Source organism: Triturus cristatus, chromosome 10 (assembly GCF_964204655.1).
Source record: "Triturus cristatus chromosome 10, aTriCri1.1, whole genome shotgun sequence".
NCBI lineage: Eukaryota > Metazoa > Chordata > Amphibia > Caudata > Salamandridae > Triturus > Triturus cristatus.
In genome coordinates this window covers 462,073,335-462,094,043 of record NC_140593.1, presented here as the reverse complement: position 1 = coordinate 462,094,043, position 20,709 = coordinate 462,073,335, and the positions used below count along the sequence as shown (strand labels likewise).

Sequence of the window (20,709 nt, the reverse complement as noted above, 5' to 3'; positions counted from 1 at the left end):
AGAGGGCTCAGAAGGCCAAGATGTCAATGCTTGTATCACATTCTTAGAATCCTGGATTCCTCAATCAACTGGTCTACCCTTTAAGAAAGGCTCTGAACTGGAAAGGGGTAGCTGAGTACCATCAAGGGCTACTCCACATTAGAGAACTCAGACCAACAGTCTGTAAACCCCTCAAACTCCAACATACTGAGCTGATACTGAACTTTATGAGGAAAAATAATCGTGTTCTCGGGAAAGGCAAAAAATATAAATTCCTCAGAACTATTCAAAAACAATGTGGACATCACAAAAACATTTTTGGCCATTCAACTTATACCGAGAGCCAGAAATCTAGAGTTTTGTTTTGCAGGTCCATCAAGATTCTGTGGTTCACTCAACAGTTCATCGTATATATTCCTAATCTATAAAGAATTGAAAATTCTCGATGAATTAAACAAATCAGAAATGGAAACTTCTGTCTCAAAATCTTTTTCTCTTTACATTGCAATTGCACAAGAGAGCTGAATATTTGCAGCAGTACAACATTACTTTTGTCTATCCCCCATACTTAAATATTTATGACAACATCAGACATTATAAATGTTATAACTCTCTTTCACTACCCGGGGAAATATTATTTCCTCTTCTCCACGGGTCTGGCAAATGTTGTGGTGGGAGGGTGGGCAGGTCACATGGGCATATGAGGTTTTGTTTAATGTTTCCTTATAGCGTTCTTGCTAGTGCTCAATGTGAGTTACCATCAAGACTACCCTACGTCGCAAAGACAGTTGTACATTCTCACTCTAGTGTTTTCATACTACACTCTATTTCTCCTTATATGAGAATAAATTCTCACTTGGTCATACTACAACAACTTCCACTTTACATGTTCCATATTTTTCCTTTTAGGAAGTGTAAGTTATACAGTTTACATAAACCCTTTGATCTTACACAATTCAATTTTGACAAATGCACAAACTAGGTACTGTTAAAATAGTAGATGGCTCATTATAAAATATTCTAAATATTATTTTACTCAATACAAGTCTGTTGGCTCTCCCAATTAAGAGACGTAATGTCAACGATTATCTGTATAAATTAAAAGGGGACATTATTTTACACAAAAAAATTTAAATTGTAGCAAATGAGGCTGTCTCCTTTATAAGTAACTGGACAATTGAGGTAGCTTGGTCTCCAGAAGCAGGGAAAAAATGGAGTACTAACCTTGGCACTCATTAGAGCGAATACCTCTATAACCTTTAATAACATAGATAAAGAAGGTACATGGATAATGTCTGACATGAACAAAGAGCGGAAAACGTTCTTTATAGTCAACATGCACCAGAGATAAACAAAAATTCTGTAAAGAAGTGTCTACAAATAGGAGTTAAATCTCAAATGCGACAATCGTACTACCAGATGAAGATTTAAACTTTCCGATGGATTGTACTTTAGATAGGTCCTTCTCATGCAAAAATAGGCCATTCGGATCCACAAACACCAGAAAAACCTATGTTCAAATCACAATTTAAAAGACTCATAGAGACAACAACATCAAGACACTTCTGGCTTTACATTCTTTTCACCTCACTATCTCTCCTATTCTAGGATAAACTACCTAATGATCTTATGCAATCAAACACATTGATATTACAAGTACCAAAACATATATCTGATCGCTCCTGTATCACATTATCGCTTACATGGGGCGTTCCTGTAAACAAACACAACCTTGGAGACTTAATGATGAAATTATAAATAATAAAGAGCACAGAAGTAAAATACAGAAATAAATTGTAAACTTCATTGATAATAACCCTATTAATTACAGGCCAACTCTCTCTAGACAGGAAAGATTAAAAGCCACCAGTGGAGGGTTCCACATTAGCATCAGAGCGTACATGAACAAAGCAACACATGAATCACTGGACAAACTGGAGAAAGAAATTAAAAAACACAGACATTGCCTATTTGTAAACATAAATAATAAAAAATATGGATTTGCCACAATATTAAGCACACAAGCAGGTACCCCGAAACAGAAAAGTACTAGACTATGTGAAGCTAATAAAGCGAGGAGGATGTTGGCATCATATTTGAAATTTTTTACAAATTAATTCTTCATCCCAAACATAAAAGATAAAGATGGCAATGCACAACTAAACCCAGACCACATAATTGAATTGTTTTTAGGGTGTTCTATACAGATCCCCATGACAATAACAATACTGACCCAATAAAATGCAGAGATTTCCTTTAGAATCTAAATCTACCATCCATTTCTAATGAGAAGAAATTATTTTGGTGCTTCCATCACGTTCAAAGTAATAGGGAAATAAATTTAGAAAAACTAAAATTTAATGAGGCCCCAGATACACAGCTTCATTTTATAAATCATCCTGGCCTGAACTGGAAGCTCCATTGTTAAACCAGCACATTTCTTCCACTGGAGAAATTATTTGCCCTGCTGCTGAATCAATCAAAAAGAGCTTGAAGGATATCCTCTTGTTAACGGGGAGCCAGTGCAGGTTTCTCAGGTGGGGGGTGATGTGGCCGTGGCGTGGTATGTCGAGGATCAGTCATGCCGAGGCATTTTGGATGCGTTGTAGTCGTTTGATGAGCTTGGTAGGGACTCCCGCGTAGAGGGCGTTTCCGTAGTCGAGTCTGCTGCTGACAAGAGCCTGGGTGACTGTCTTTCTTGTATCTGTCGGGATCCATCTGTAGATCTTGCGGAGCATGCGGAGGGTGTTGAAGCAGGAGGAGGAGACGCCGTTGACTTGCTTGGTCATTGAAAGCGTTGAGTCGAGGATGATTCCCAGGTTGCGTGCGTGGTCGGTGGGTGTCGGGGCTGCCCCCAGTGGCGTCGGCCACCAAGAGTCGTCCCAGGCTGAAGGGTTGGAGCCGAGGATGAGGACCACCGTCTTGTCCGAGTTCAGCTTCAGACTGCTGATCTTCATCCAGTCGGCGACGGCCTTCATTCCCTCGTGGAGGTTGGCTTTGGCTGTGATGGGGTCCTTGGTGAGGGAGAGGATCAGTTGAGAGCTGTCGGCGTAGGAGATTATGTTGAGGTCGTGCTGTCGGGCGACGTCTGCGAGCGGGGCCATGTAAATGTTGAGCAGTGTCGGGCTGAGGGAGGATCCCTGGGGTACGCCGCAGATAATCTCGGAGGCTGCGGATCGGAATGGGGGGAGGAAGGTGGTGGTCCATTCCAGAGCCTTGTCTCGGATCCCTGCGGCATGGAGGCGTGCGCATAGTGTGTGGTGGCAGACGGTGTCGAAGGCAGCGGAGAGGTCTAGGAGGATGAGTGCTGCGGTCTCACCGTTGTCCAGCAGGGTCCTGATGTCGTCGGTGGCGGCGATGAGGGCGGTCTCGGTGCTGTGGTTGCTGCGGAACCCTGACTGGGAAGGGTCCAGGATTCTGTTTTCTTCGAGGTATCCGGTTAGCTGTCTGTTGACTATCTTCTCGATGACCTTGGCCGGGAACGGGAGCAGAGAGATGGGCCGGAAGTTCTTGAGGTCTCTTTGGTCTGCCTTGTTTTTTTTTTAGTAGGGCGTTGATTTCGGCATGTTTCCAGCTCTCTGGGAAGGTCGCGGTCTCGTGGGGGAGGTTGATGACGTTGCGCAGGTGGGGTGCGATGGAGCTGCTTGCTTTGTTGAAGACGTGGTACAGGAATGGGTCTGACGCAGAGCCGGAGTGGATTGTACTCATTGTCTTGATGGTGTTATCGGTGCTCACGCTGGCCCAGGCTAGCAGGGGGTCGTGGTCGATGATGTGCGAAGAGTCTGTTGTGTTGCTGTCTGTTGGGGCTGTCTGGGTGTTGAAGCTGTCGTGGATGTCTGCTATCTTGCGGTGGAAGAAAGTGGCAAGGGAGTTGTACAGGGCTTGCGACGGAGGTATGTCGTTGGTGTTGGAGCTGGGGTTAGAGAGTTCCTTCACGATGTTGAAAAGCTCCTTGCTATCGTGTGCGTTGTTGTCGAGTCGGTCTTTGAAGGAGGTCTTCTTGGCAGCCCTGATGAGGTGGTGGTGGTTGCGGATGGCGTCCTTGTGTGATGCGTGGCTGTCCGGGGTCTGTTCACTGTGCCATTTCTTCTCTAGTTTCCGGCAAGCTTGCTTGGAGGCTAGGAGTTCTGGGGTAAACCAGCTGGCCCTCGTGCTGCTGTCTCTGTGGGGGGGGGTTTCTTCAGTGGGGCGAGGGTGTTGGCGCAGTCCTCGATCCAGCGTCTGAGGCTGTGGGCAGAGTCGTCGGTGTTGGAGGGTATGGTGGGTGGGTTGAGAGCGAGATTTGCATGTAGTTGGTCTCCGGTGATTTTGCTCCAGCAGTGGCGGGGGATCTGTTGGGTGCAGTGATGTGTGGTGGGTTTCTGGAAGGTGAAGTGGACGCAGCGGTGGTCGGTCCAGAGGAGTTCGGTGGTGTGGTTGAAGGAGACATGCGGGCTAGAGGAGAAGACGGGGTCGAGTGTGTGGCCGGCGGAGTGGGTGGGCGTTGTGACGAGTTGTCTCAGTCTGAGGTTGGCGAGGTTATCGATCAGGGTTGTGGAGTTGCTGTCGTTGTTGTTCTCAAGGTGAAAGTTCAGGTCTCCAAGGAGGATGTAGTCCGTGGAGGTCAGGGCGTGCGTGCTGAAGCAGTGATAACATTTATTCCAAAGATGGAAAAGATCGCCCGTTTCCCAAAAATTATAGCACAATTTCATTAATTAACATAGACAGCAATATATATGCTAAAAAGACTTGCCACTTGTCTAGCAAAAATAATACCTACATTAAAAATCCCACTCAAGCACGTTTTCCTAAAACCTGACTGTCTAGTCACAATACCATATTATAATACCACATTATTGCCTGACTCTCCAATAGTTGCAATTCCCCTTCATGACGAAAAGGCTTTTGACAAGGTGGCCTGGCTGCTTTTGACTGCAGCTCTTTATAGACATAACTTGGGGGAAGATATCATCAGGATGGTAATGGCTTTATATGCTAAAGTAAAAGCTAGAGTTAGACTAAAGGGGACACCACTAGACTACTTCAAGTTATAACAAGGTACGAATCAAGGCAAGTTATAACAAGGTACGAATCAAGGCTCCCCACTTTCACTTGACCTGCTTCTACCAGTTATGTGGAAATATGGATTTTTCTGATCAGTTATGTCCCCTATCTTGGACCCCAATGGTTTCATGTATAAATCACAAGTACATGTATGTTCCCTCCAGTTCCATTTATGAAGACGCAAACTCATGTGCGTCCACCGTCAACATGTCCTCTTTCAGATCCGCCATGAATAGGCTGGATATTCCATTCCTAAGTATGAAAGGCCACCGGCTTTATATGGTTCACTTATGCCATTCTACAGTCCAGGCAAGTAGGCCCTGATTCTGTCATCAAGCTTTTCTTGCTTTCTGCCTCCGAAGCTCCAGTCTGAGCCTGCATCTGTGACCATGAACTTTGTCTCATTCCCTGCGCGGCTCACGATGCCTGACATCAGCCTGTTGCCTGCCAAGAAACTGTATTTCACCTTCGAAATTATTTGCTCCGCTCCCTGCCCAATGCATTCCTGTCTAGTAGTTTAAGTAAACATTCTTCCAGCTACCGAGCAAAGGCCCGGTTTCTCTGTCTTTATGCAAGTAATTCATAGCCTTATTATTATGGAAGACTTCTGCCCTCGCATCTAGTGTAGACACTTAGACGCTTGTACACGCACTAACAGTCAGTATAGTCAGTATAGAATAAGATTCTACTCTAAGAGACCTCTCTTTTGGATAACATAGTTCTTTAAACATAGGATGTTAGATATGATTTGGGATTAGGTTGACTTGACCCTCCAGACATCTGTCGCCACATGTAGAGCTAAATGTCAAGTCCCCTTCACCCCCTAGCTGCACGTCAATTACACGTCATGCTGCTGCGCGCGCATTTCTGCCAAGTATTTCTGCTGACATTGCGAAATTCTTTCATGGAACCACCCTATTATGACATCACACCTGATGACGTTCTTTAGTCACACCCAGTTACACCTACTTTTGCTACGTATGTATGTTTTATCTACACTATCAATTGTTACGCCTCTTGCGTTTGCTTCACTGTAATGCCTATTGTATAAAAGTGATTAATTATCAATAATGTATGTACTTCACTTCCTGAACCTTCGTGGTGATGGAACTTGGAGCAACCGATTCGAATCGTCCATTGGAATAAAGCCCATTCCGAACCTCTAATACCACGGATTCTGCCTCTTATTTATTGAGCTATTTTTATTATGTTTCTGTATCAAATTAAGTCCCGGTAATTAAATTATTTACCACAAGAATGGCGCCCGAATAGGGACACTTTCTCATCTCACGCGCCGGCGTTGCGTTGCAGGCCCGGTCTCCTGCCACAGCTGGACGGACAACAACGCGTACCAGCAGGATTTCCTGTATCTCCCTCCGGTTAAGCGGGGGCGACTGAGGCTGCGATCAACACCCAGACGAGGCGGTGAGAAGTGCGAAGTATCCCGACCAGAGCCTAGCTGAGAGAGCAAGATCCGAGGTATACAGAGGCCCACCAGGTTTCCGAAGCTCAGAAGTGTCCGAAGTTGTCGAGTCCAGTCCAGTCCGGTCCAGTTCAGTTCAGTTCCGTTCCGAGGCCTTCCGTTCCGAGCTACCCGGTGAGTACCATTACTGGGGAGGCGTTCTGACGTGCACATAGGTTGTGCCGGTCAAGACGGGTTTGGGTACACAAATCCGGTCTGCACTGTTTTAGCGGTGTATCTGTACTGTTTAGCAGTATATCTAGTATATCAAGTATATAAATTCAGAATAATTCAGTTAATGCCGAGTATTATGTTTAGTGATTAAGTTTCCTTAGACCGTCATCATCATCGTTGCTCAGTTAAATGTTAAATGTTAAATGTTTTTTAATACGTTCTGCATATTGTGGTGTGAATGACTGTTCATTATCGTGTTTATTGTATTAAGTTTGTTCAAAATCAAGTATCAGATCAGTTCTCAGTATGCCGCTCTTTTCGAAACTAAGACAGATCACAACTAGAAAAGGGGTACTCGAAGAAGCTGTTCCCATTCCTCCTAGGGACACTCCAGGGTACTTCATGTATCATAAACATGGCCTAGACGCCATATTATTTCTTGATCTATGGGTAGACTACACTAAGGAATTACCAGAAAGTCAGAGGTGGCCCGCAGCTGGGACCTGGGATGCAGATTGCATCGTGAAAGTAGAGGAAGAATTATGGAAAAAGAAAGCTAGACAATCACAGAAAGATGCCATTGAATTATGGCGTAAAGAATCGTATAGACGTACAGAAAAAGCACGTAGACAGGAAGAGAAGAGTAAGGAAAATTCAAATAAAGTCCGAGAAAATCTATTAATTAAAGAAGGTACACGAGTGACATCAGAACAAATAGACAGACAAAGAAATGCCCTTATGAATGGTATGTATCCCCTTCTGGCCGAGGGATTACCTAAGGCTACTCCGGAGATACCAAAAGACTTGCCACCCCCATTGTTCCCAATAAAAATGCATCCTAAAGGGCATCCTAGAACAGCAGAAGATGTTTTCCTTTCCTCATATTTAGATGAAGCAGCTCCCGAGTATGCTAACCCCGCCCCACATAGACCGTCGGCCGGGGAGGTTCAACGCCAAGATCCTGTATCTGTATCTCTACAACAACAAATCCTGACACAAGTTCCGGCAAGCACACCTGTTTCCACGTCTGTTCCTACAGCTGCTTCTACAGCTGTGCCCACACCTATAGTTGCTGTATCGCGTTCAACGAATCCTTTCACGCCCGATACCCCAGACGGGGCTACCGGAGGTGCTACCAACATTTTTTCTACGCCACCCAGAGTAAATAAACTTACCTTTCAAGAGTCAGCACATCCACGTACCCCCAAACTCATAAATGCCCGCACGCTTAAGGAACTTCTTATAGATTGTAGATATGACCCTGTGCCCGGCAAAGAGGACGAAATGATCATGGCATCATTACGTATCAGACGAGCCGCGGTGTATTTAGGGAAGCTACCAGGAATGACTATGCATCTAGATAATATATATCATTTTGTCCAAACAGGGCGAGATTCTGAATGTATTAACAAAGCTATGGAATACCAGAAAGTGGAGATACAGGGGGAACTGTTACGTTTCCTCATAAATTGTGTGATCAGAAATCAAGACCGACCGGGGGTAGACCCGGAAACAATGGAAACTCTTACCAGATGGAGCCAGAATATATCAGAAGGGAGACATGATAGGCAAAAATGTATAATAGCCATGTGCAGAAAGATCCGTAAAGAAATAGAACGCCTACACGAAGAGAGATTAGCGGTAGACCAGTTTGAACAAACCGAGGAGGAGGAAGGATCAGGACTGTCCACAGGACAGTCAGAAACCATAGCCTATGTAGGTAGAGGAAGATCTTGTAATAGTACTAGATGTTTTACTGACCCGATACGTCCGATATGTCCAGATAATAACAGGAATTTCCAAACACCTATAATAAATATGAGGTCCCCCGAGCATTCGTTCCAAGCCGCTGACAAATTACTGCGAGAACGAAGGGGTTATCATTTACTCGATTCTATGGATGAACAAGAATTAGCCAGGTCAGCCGTTCATTGGGTTGACAGTCCCGGAAAATATGGTGATGATACAGTAGCACACACATTTTTGAACCTCACCCCAGATGAACAGCGTTTAGCTGGGATTTATATGATTCAACAACTTCTTATACTTTATCAAAGTCAACATTCCGATCCTGGTCCGTTACCTGATATATTGACTGAATTACTCACGAATAGATGGAGAGGTTCAGGTACTAAGCTAATTAAAGAAATACTAGAATCAAGAAAGCAGTACATTCTTTTTGTATGCCCAGAACATGTCTTACTGCCCATCAAGGAAAGACCGATGTATTACATGGACAGACAGAATCCTTTACGAGAAGTACACCCAATAAAGGGCGAGGACAATCAGTTTAAACGTGTATTTGTATATACGCCCATATCGAAAATAGAATTGTTAGAAATGAAGAAAGTGGTACCCAGTCATGACAAAGACCCAGCGGGTTTCCACCGAGAAATTAAAGACATGTTACTCATGGGAGAGTATACCTATCCCGACATTATGACAATATTAAAGGTATTAATGCCTGCTGGCATTTATGAAAAACTCAAGGAAAAAGAGTGGGAGGTGGGAGACCAAAAGATAGACTGGACAGCATTAGAAAATGAAGAAAAGGCCCGAGGTCCAGGTTCGGGGCTTGGGGACAAAACTAAAGCACTACCAGGTTTACTAGTACAGGTACTGCCACGTTTATTAACTACGAAAAAGGAAGACTGGGGTGCAATCTCAGCCTGTAAACAAAAGCAAGATGAAGACACTAGTGATTTCTATGCCCGATTTGAAAAATGTTTTGGTATAAATAGAGGCATAAAAGCAAGTAGCGAATCATACCCACATCTGTTTGTGACAAAATTAGTTGAAAATTCCTTGCCCCAAGTGAAGAATAGAGTATTAAAATTCGAGAGTACCTGGCAAGGTAATACCCCATCACAAATGTTACAAATGTTACAGTACCATTACAATAGAATTAGAGAGGAACAAGAACATGAACAGAAACGCATGAAAGACACGAAAATGAAAATGCTAGTCTCTCAGACAGTTCCAGCTGAAGGACATAAAAAGGGTACGACACATTCCGGTGAGTCAGCAGGACCTGTAAAAGGGACATGCAACTATTGTAAACAGCCAGGACATTACATACACGATTGCCCAGTCCTGAAGCGTAATATCGCCACAGGTAAAACACAGGAAAGACCACGGCCACCTAGACAGGATCAGAATGAACAAGGAGCCCCGCAGCATGCACAGTCCATGCCAGCTCCACAACAGTCTATACAGTTTGTGCCAGCTGCACCAGCGCTGCCGGTTGCTGCCACACAAACCACGACACGACAGCTGTACCAGACCGCACAGTATGACTATCCTGATTATCAACGATATGCATGAACCAGCCTAGAGAGGGAAGTTGACTTACCCCTTATCGAGGTCCCTGTAGACCAAGAAGGACCTTATGTACATAGTGAATTATTAGGCCAAGATAGAAAATTTTTACTTGATACAGGGGCAAGTCGAACAACAATAAAACACAGTGAAGTTCCAGGGGCACCCCTCTCAGGCTCACAGAATATTTCCCTTGGTTTTTCAGGAAAACCTATTGTTAATGAAGTATCACAGCCTCTTCCACTTACGATAGGACCTTTGACCAGAACTACAGATTTATTGCTTACTAAATCATGTCCAGAAAACTTGTTAGGTATAAAAACACTGAAAGCTCTAGGAGCTATAATATGTTGTTCTCCGGAAGGAGTAAGATTGTTTTTACGTGATTTCAAAGGTCACTATGTGTCTCGAGACATGGATCCTCGACTGCAGACTTTACCTACACATTTATGGGCACAAGGCCCTACTGATGTGGGTTGCATGAATATTACACCATATCGAGTTACATTAAAGGCAGGAGTGGTACTACCACGAATGCGACAATACAAGTTACCACCAGATGCTGTAGTGGCTTTACTACAAATCATTGACGAGCTCATTGCCCAAGGAGTGGTTGTGGAAACAGACTCCAATGTATGTAATTCCCCGATAATTCCGATTCTTAAACGAACAGATCCAAAGGCCCCGCCAGTATATCGATTGGTTATTGATCTGCGCGAATTGAACAAATGCATTGTGCCACAATTCCCTGTGGTCCCAGATATCTCGTCATTACTGACAGCTATTGATTCTGAAGCAACATTCTTTACTGTAATTGATCTCAAGAATGCCTTTTTCAGCGTCCCAATAGATCCGGAAAGCCAATACTTGTTCGGATTTAATTTAAATGGACGTAGCTTTAAATTCACACGCGCACCTCAAGGATTTACAGAAAGCCCCAGCATCTATAGCCAAGCACTGAAACGAGAACTCGACAGTATCCACATGCCAGTAAACACTGCCCTGCTTCAATATGTCGATGATCTGCTGATCACCGCTAGAAGCGAACCTGAATGTGAGAAAGCATCACTGACAGTTTTACAATTTCTAGCCGAAAAAGGGCACAAGGTGTCCCCTTCTAAGCTGCAATTCTGTGTCCAGCGAGTTGTTTATCTTGGACACTCGCTGTCCAAGGAGGGAAGGCAGCTTACACCCGACCGCATTCAGTTAATAGCTAACATGCCAATACCCAAGACACAAAAGGAGGTGCGGGCTTTTATAGGCCTCACTTCATATTGTAGGCAGTGGATCCCTCAGTATGCATTTCTAGCAAAACCACTCATTCAATTGACAACACAGGAGGCAGCCACATCGACTGTTCTCCCTTGGACTCAGGAACATGCACAAGCTTTTGAAAGCCTAAAGAAAGCCTTATGCCAAGCACCGGTTTTAGCAACACCATGTTACAATAAACAGTTTACACTCTTTGTTACAGAACGCGAAGGTACTGCCTTGTCAGTACTCACACAGGAACAGGCAGGATCCCACAAACCATGTGCTTATTTTTCTAGTACATTAGATCCCGTAGCTCAGGCTTTGCCTGCATGCCTGAAATCAGTGGCAGCAACAGCTTTAGCAATCAGACAAAGCGATGCCATAGTGTTAGGACATCCATTGACAGTTCAAGTACCACATGCAGTAGAGGTTCTTGTGAATCGAACGCAAACACAACATTTGACTATAGCGCGACTTACAGGGTATGAATTAACATTGTTTCAGCCACATATAGAAATCAGACGTTGTAACACATTGAATCCTGCCACACTTTTACCCGTAATCGGAACAGACCCACTAGCTCATGATTGTATTGATGTTATTACAATCACAACGAAACCCAGACAAGACTTGACAGACGTCCCATTGTCAGACCCAGACTTAACGTTGTATGTAGATGGTTCATGTATGAGAACAAGTACAGGAGAGTTAGTGGCCGCTTACGCAGTCACAACAGACACTGAAATCATTGAAACAAACTGCATAAATACCTTGTCCGCTCAAGCAGCAGAGCTCGTCGCTCTGACACAAGCCTGTATTCAAGCCACAAATAAAAGAGTCAACATATACACTGATTCACGTTATGCATTCGGAGTTGTACATGACTTCGGCGTGCTGTGGCGAGAGAGAGGTTATTTAACTTCTCACGGTGCCCACATTCAGCACGGACCCCTCATTCATGCCTTATTAGATGCAATACATCTACCCACTGCAATATCAATTATGAAATGTAAAGCTCATACGAAAGTTACTGATGTCATTTCTCAAGGCAATGATCTAGCTGACAGAACAGCTAAACAGACTGCTCAAACTCAAACATCCGACATGACAAAGACAATAGTCCCGACGCCAACACATTGTATGACGATTAAAGATCCCGCTCTTGATGTAATTGACATACAGACACATGCTACTCCAGACGAAATAAAGAAATGGACTGAATTAGGAGGGATTCAAACGGACCAAGGATGGATGACGAAGGAAAAATCTGTGTGGTTCCTTCCTGATTCAATGGTCCAAGTTATTATTAACACTATACATAGTCCAGCGCATCTAGGAGAAAAAGCTATGCTAGACAGCATTCAACACATTTGGTTCAACAAACATTTACGAGCAGCAGCCAAACAAAAAGTTCGTACCTGTATGATCTGTTGTCAGTTCAACCCAGGAAAAAGCATTCCCGTAGAACAGGGTGGATTTCAGCCTCCTGATCACCCTTTTGAAATCCTCCAGATGGATTATATCCAGATGGAACGATGTCGAGGATTCAAATATGTTCTCGTAGTTGTCTGTGCTCTTTCCCGTTGGACGAAGGCATACCCGGTTTCAGATTACACTGCCCCGACTACTGCCAAACAGTTAGTTCGAGAATTCTTCCCACGATACGGTTTACCACGTGTTGTCTACTCAGATAACGGCCAGCCGTTCTCATCCGAACTAATGAAACACGTTTCACTTTTGTTAGGTTATCAGTGGAAATTCCACTGTGTCCGACACCCCGAGGCAGCAGGTCTCGTGGAAAGACATAATCAGACCCTGAAAATTAGATTGTCCAAAATATGCAGAGAGAAAGGTGTCGACTGGGTAGTAGCGTTGCCAGTTGCACTCTTTTACATGAGAATGGTAGCACACTCTCGAACAGGGCTATCCCCTTATGAGGTGATCTTCGGTAGACCACCAAATATGTGGGGGACGCCTATACCACGTAAAATAACTGATATTGACTGTAATATGCTGACAGATTACTTGGCTTCCTTGATGTCTGCACTACAATCTTGTCGTTCACAGGTAGCTGCAGCTTTTCCTGACAACACTGAGGTGAAACCCCATGACGTAGTTCCGGGGGACCTGGTCTTGGTGAGGAACTTTGATCGAAAGACTCAGCTGGATCCTAGGTGGAGGTCGCCGCAACTGGTCTTGCTCACCACAAGGACAGCCGTGAAGATCGAAGGCAGGAAAGGCTGGGTGCATTCAAGTCATATCAAGAAATTTCATGGACTACCATCGGATGTAAATACCACACCTTGTGTGTCTTCACCCATTGACTCAAAACTTCCTTTGGTTGAATCAAGTAGTCACGAACAATATAAACTAAAACTCAGATCTAACCAGTCGGGCAATTTGATTGTTTAAGTCCTCTCCAAGGTGAAGCGGTTGAATTTGTCTCTGACATGTATCCCTTAGACCTGAATAGAGAAAACACCCGAAAAATGTTGAAACGACATGCATACTGTAAATCACTGCGTAGTCATTGCACAGTGACGTTATTAATTTTGTTTTTCTTAAGTCTTTTAATAATTACTGCAAGTATATTGTTGCACATATATTACCCTATTTCTAGACATGTTTATAATGTTACTGCTGAACATTCTTTTAGTGAATTACCTCCGCTTGAGTTGTCTTATAGATTTGCGCTGCGCAATAATACGTTTATTAGTATGTTACATCATTCCCATCAGGTTAGCAATGCTACAAATTGTTGGATATGTGGCCGACTCCCTCCCTATCAGAATTATAAAGGAATTCTACCTCTTTTTCCATACCCATTCACACACAACGGCTCCTGTGGAGCATGGTTTAGTTTAATTAATTCCCTAGATTCAAATTCTGCAGTTTATCAAGACAACTGGGTATGGGGAAATTTGAACTTAGTTTTACTTAAAGTCTGCTACCCTAACAAGGAGGGACTTCCCAAGAGAGCAGGAACTGATCTAGAAAATGAAGTTTATGGATTAGGTAATTTTACGCCTAATCTTATGATCATAAATATCGAATCCGAAGCTACTCCAATTTTGCCCGCCATGTCAGTATTTCCAGTAAAAGGTGAATTATGTGTAAGAAAGAATGGTTCCATACATATGGGCCATAGTAGATGCACCACTGTAATAGAATTCAGTGATTAAGGCAAGTCGACATTTAGAGCTTCCCGCCATTCCTATTTTATATGTGGTCAGACGGCATATGTACGTTTGCCTCTAGATTGGGATGGTACCTGCTATATTGGATTCCTTTTGCCACCTGTTTTCCTAGCTCCTCCCGATTATCACAGAAATACTCATTTAGTACACAATAGAGAAAGGAGAGATCTCCCAATAGTCGATTACACTGAAACAGCATGGGAAAAATACACAGATTTCAATAAAGGTCTCTTTCCCTATATAGGTACCGTTACTAATAGTAAGTTGATACGTAGATTAACTAGAACCCTTGAAGCAGTAGTGAACGAAACTATTTCCGCCTTAGGCAATTTAACAGAAGAGCAGTCTGCTATGCGGATTGTTGTGCTTCAAAATCGTCTTGTCCTTGACGTCATCCTGGCCGATAGGGGCGGAGCTTGTAGGGTCATCGGATCAAGTTGTTGCATTTTCATACCAGAAAATTCGCCATCTGTATACAAAGCCATAACTCGCCTTCATAAGATTGTAAGCCAGATACACCAGAATCCAGGCACCTGGACTTGGTCCGGTTGGTTTTGGAGTGTATTATCTACCTTTGGATGGAAGGTCCTATCCTTCCTAGGTATTGGCTTTCTCATACTATTCAGTTGCTGTCTATGCCTACAATGTGGACCAGCGATTTGTGGTCTGTGTGCCACATCGTGTATTCCATCACCAAGATTTCATTCGTCCCAGAAGAAAAAAGAAGAACAAATGATGCTATATGAACAGATCAATGGATTGATGAAGATTGATATCTCTTGACGGGCAAGTAGGGGACAAGGAGGGAATGTGGAAATATGGATTTTTCTGATCAGTTATGTCCCCTATCTTGGACCCCAACGGTTTCATGTATAAATCACAAGTACATGTATGTTCCCTCCAGTTCCAGTTATGAAGACGCAAACTCATGTGCGTCCACCGTCAACATGTCCTCTTTCAGATCCGCCATGAATAGGCTGGATATTCCATTCCTAAGTATGAAAGGCCACCGGCTTTATATGGTTCACTTATGCCATTCTACAGTCCAGGCAAGTAGGCCCTGATTCTGTCATCAAGCTTTTCTTGCTTTCTGCCTCCGAAGCTCCAGTCTGAGCCTGCATCTGTGACCATGAACTTTGTCTCATTCCCTGCGCGGCTCACGATGCCTGACATCAGCCTGTTGCCTGCCAAGAAACTGTATTTCACCTTCGAAATTATCTGCTCCGCTCCCTGCCCAATGCATTCCTGTCTAGTAGTTTAAGTAAACATTCTTCCAGCTACCGAGCAAAGGCCCGGTTTCTCTGTCTTTATGCAAGTAATTCATAGCCTTATTATTATGGAAGACTTCTGCCCTCGCATCTAGTGTAGACACTTAGACGCTTGTACACGCACTAACAGTCAGTATAGTCAGTATAGAATAAGATTCTACTCTAAGAGACCTCTCTTTTGGATAACATAGTTCTTTAAACATAGGATGTTAGATATGATTTGGGATTAGGTTGACTTGACCCTCCAGACATCTGTCGCCACATGTAGAGCTAAATGTCAAGTCCCCTTCACCCCCTAGCTGCACGTCAATTACACGTCATGCTGCTGCGCGCGCATTTCTGCCAAGTATTTCTGCTGACATTGCGAAATTCTTTCATGGAACCACCCTATTATGACATCACACCTGATGACGTTCTTTAGTCACACCCAGTTACACCTACTTTTGCTACGTATGTATGTTTTATCTACACTATCAATTGTTACGCCTCTTGCGTTTGCTTCACTGTAATGCCTATTGTATAAAAGTGATTAATTATCAATAATGTATGTACTTCACTTCCTGAACCTTCGTGGTGATGGAACTTGGAGCAACCGATTCGAATCGTCCATTGGAATAAAGCCCATTCCGAACCTCTAATACCACGGATTCTGCCTCTTATTTATTGAGCTATTTTTATTATGTTTCTGTATCAAATTAAGTCCTGGTAATTAAATTATTTACCACAGTTATCAAACCATTATTACAGTTAATAAGAGAAAACAAAGATATAGTAAGAATAACATGTGGTAATACAACTGCGAAAGCGGCCACATACACAGAGGACCTCCTAATTGTTACAGAAAAGGCAGAATAATCTGTCCAAGCCCTACGTAGCACCATTTATACCTTTTCCTAAGTATTGGGTTATACTTTAAATAGGGACAAATAAAAGTAATTGCATTGAATATATGTAATTGCATTAAATGCATTTGGAGGTATAGAAGTGCTAGATAATTCAGGCCTATCCTGGCAAACTAAATATATAAAATATATTGGCACTGAATTTAATGATGACTTTGCTTTATCTATTGAACATAATGAAAACATTGCCCTAAAAATGTACAAGACTTATTGAAAGGGTTGTCCCTAAAATGTTTAACTTGGTTGAAGAGAATCAAAACATTTTAAATGATGTTCCAACCTATGACGAACTATTTACTGACTATGATTACAATGACTTATTTTCTAAACTACACATCATTTTAAACACAATCCTAAGGATTTCCCTTAAAAAACTAAAACTACCCAAAATTCATAGTGTGATTGAAATGGCTAACTTTAAATTATACCAATCATCCTTTATTTTAAACAAGCTTCAGAAGGCTAACCCAAACAGACCAGTATCAACCTACCTGGCTGGAGAAAGAGAAACAGATTTTACAGTATTCCAAATTGACCTCATTGCTTACATCCTCCAAGGTGTACTTCCCCACTCTAACACTATCTTCCATAAGTTAAAAAAAAAAACAATCCTGTATTTCCCCTCAAAATCAGTCACTAACTTAGCCTTGATAGGGAACAATATAAATATTAGAATCGAAGATTCACCCATAGATTGGCACTATTGGACATCTAAAGTCATCTATATCTTGAAACAACTAGGTTCACAACATGTACCAATTTCTTTATCCAATCTATAAAATACTTACAAGCTACATAATGTAGAATTCTACTTCTTCCTTGATTTCCCTACTCCTACCGAAATCACCTAGACATACATAATCCAAATGGGAATTAGAAAACATCGCAAGCAAAAATGGAACTCTGCTGGTAGGAAATCTGGATGTCAGTTTTAAAGAATAAAATCACACCCTCTATCTCAAACCAAATTTCATCGCCTCCATAGAACATTTCCCACCCCACAACGTCAATATGAAATAAAGCTATGAGATGACCTTTTATGAAGGAATTATAATGTAACAACGGGAGACCCTATTATGTTTTACTATCATTTAGTTAAAGAATTCTGGAAATAAATATTTAAAGTTGCTGAGGATGCAATACAAATTAAAACTAACTTTTGTTTTGCTTACCTACTAATCGACCCGCATGATCCACTCATTACAGACATAAATGATAGATACCTTTTGGACATAATTCACACCCTTGAATGTAAAATCATTTTAAACAATTGGAGAGGTAAAGTCTCATTCCAAGCTTGGAAAAAATTGCTAATTTATAAAAGAGGGTCATATAACATCACGCTCCAACCTTTCCCATGGAAACCCAAGACACAACCTGTTTGGAAAAAGTTAGAAAGCTTTCTAGTCAAAAGTTAAACCTCCCTGACTATGTACTTTCTGACTCTGTGTTTTAGCAATCAAACTGCCATATAGTAAAATATATTGATATGTACGCATAAACATCTTTCTGTCAGACACATTGAACTTCTTTAGTCTTTTCTTCCCCTCTCTACCACCCTATTACTCGCCTTCCATTGTTAGATGTTGTAGTTTACATCTGTTACATTTCATCCTGTAAACATACTGATCACATATATACTTTTAAAAGTGGAGGTATTGTTATTAACTGCATAACACTCTTATTGTTTTTTCTAAAACTCAATGAACTTTTCTGAAATTATCAAAAACAAAACTCCATGGGTACCAACCACAGTAGGAGTCCTTGGAGCCGACAATGTTCACAATTCCGTGAAAAAATATTGTATTTTTTAAAGTTTCCACAATGGGGTTTTCATTTTGTTTTACTTGTATGTATGTATAAACAAGAAAACAGTTTATTTTGAAAATGTCAGTATTAAAAAGAGAATGGCAGGATACTCTCTGGGGATGGATAATTAGCCAAAGCTTAAGAATCTAAGAGGGGTGTTCAGTGATAAATTACATACTGTATTGACCAGTGCTAGTCTGATAGATGGATGTTGGCACAGCCATGGTAGTGATAGCAGATTGGGGTCCTTCTTCTTCAGACTTTTCTTCTTCAATCTTTGGAACTCCAGCAACATCAGAAGACAGATCATTCAAATGTTTTCTAAAATGCAGAATATAGTTATATTTGTAATTCCTACAAAAATAGCAGCCTCCAACAGAACTGAATACAGGAAATGACAAGATGATGTTTTTACTCTGCATGCCTTTTTGTAGAGCTAAAAATTGCTTCGTACAGAAGCCGTGGAGATTAAGGTTTTACACTTACCAGTAAAGCGTGGATAACAGAGTATTTTTCTTAATATGTAGTGCTCTTAGTTGTCATTTTCTATCAGTGTGAATCCTGCTATCCCCAACCCTTTTCATCTTTTGCAGTGGTATCCATATCTGATATTATATTAAGAGTGACCAAATCAAAGCAGCAGTCTGAGATTTTGAGTTATCTCTTAATTTCTCCAGTAAATCTCAATTCTGGTTCATATATAAGCTTAAAGAAGACATAGGAGGTTATTTAGAGTTTGGCGCAGAAGGAGTCATGTTGTAAAGCTCTCTTCCCACCAAACCTGCAATTTCGAAAATTCATTTAGCGGAGGAAGAATTGCTAGGTTTCCAATGGCGTCATAAAGCCACCGTGTCAATGCATTGAAAGGCAAGAAAAAGAGTCAAGGTCCCCTATGCACAAGGATAAGGATTAATATTGCCTTTCGCAAACATAATCCCTACATTTGGGGGTTTATTTCTCCAATACAAAAAAGAAAAACTACATCCCTGACATCAAAATCAGCTGTCGTTACTACTATTTTGATGGAAGTACACAGCACAGCAGGTTATCCACTGCATGGCAGGTGGAGGCAAGGACCCCTGCCAAGTCAGTGGGGCTGGCAGGCAGACTGCTAAGCACTTAAATTAACCTCATTAGTCTTTTCTTTATTTGAAATAAGATTAACTGAGTCGACAGTGTAAAGCCAGTTTAAGTTAAACTAATGGCCAAAGTTGCTGCTAGTCTTTTATTGAAATCAATTGAAATCTATCTAAAGGTACAAAAGTTCATAATTCTGTTGTTATACTGCTGCCTGTTTGTTGCAATGTAAACTGCACTGCTTTCTTAACAAAAACCCATCTATTAACACTTGTCAACTTTGCCCACGATAGTCTTCTTGGCAGGTGCCAGTCAGTAGTTTGTAAGCAGCAACTACCTAAAGTTGTTTCCTCAATCAAGTGGTATAAACAGTGCTTATTCCAGTAGTGCAAGCTGGCCTTTAGATTAACAGGAGTAGTGTTTCTCCACTCGTATTTCTTCAATGGGGTGATTTGGCTTATGTGCAGCACCAACAACACTGTTTTTTCCAGTTAATATATTATCTGGATGCTCACTCTCGAGATGGGTAGGAACCACTACTCTGCACCTTTTAAGCAATACTATTAATGTGAAAAAAGCAGGTCTGAAGAAAAGCCACTGAGTTGATAATGGCAGTACCCTACTGGGTACGAGGAAAGCGTCTAAACTGCTTCCCAGTAACAGCTGCCGCGCTCACACCAATCAGATGGCTGCAGGGAATGTGGTTATCCGCGACCCCCATAAGAGGGCGGCCGCCTTATTGCCACGTGAGGGCACACGGTGACAGCCTAGTGCTGAGGGACCCCCTCTGGGTCCGCACGCTCCGAGTCATTTCCGGGCACTGATAGGCGGGGAGAAAGGTATAAGTCCCTTTCCTGCCCACCTGGCCTCCTCTTTTGGCCGCAATCCTTCATGCCGTTCATGTGTGATCCCCCAGGAGCTGCAACGCGGTGAGTGCGTAAACCTCCCCCTCCCAATTAAGTCCTTAGGCAAGGGAGTTAGCCCGGCAACTGCTGAGGCTGCAGTCTGCCGAGGGGGGGGGGGGGGGGGGTATTTATTCAGCGGGGCTCCCCTTCGCTGTGGGCTGTGGGTATTGCAGAGGGGAAGGCAGCGGGCCCCGGCTGGCCATCCCTTCGGCGCGTGGCCTGGTTTTACTGATGGGCCTGTGGGGAGGGGCCCTTAGCTAGCAGCTACTCTGGCTTAACCCAGAGGAATAGTCATCGCAGGGCTCTCCTACACCGCCATTC

The 20,709-nt window shown here is 42.7% G+C and overlaps 1 protein-coding gene across 9 annotated transcripts in view; it reads right to left on the bottom strand.

Annotated features, from left to right (window-relative positions):
* Positions 1–20,709, bottom strand: part of CREM (cAMP responsive element modulator) — an 848,590-nt gene that overhangs the window by 320,270 nt on the left and 507,611 nt on the right. For 4 of the 9 annotated variants that reach the window (XM_085631873.1, XM_085631878.1, XM_085631879.1 and 1 more), the window contains one exon: positions 18,585–18,727. The exons of the other annotated variants lie outside the window; for them this stretch is intronic. In XM_085631873.1, the coding sequence (XP_085487999.1) occupies positions 18,585–18,727 (143 nt within the window). The remainder of the gene's footprint in view (positions 1–18,584; positions 18,728–20,709) is intronic. 9 annotated transcript variants of the gene reach the window in all.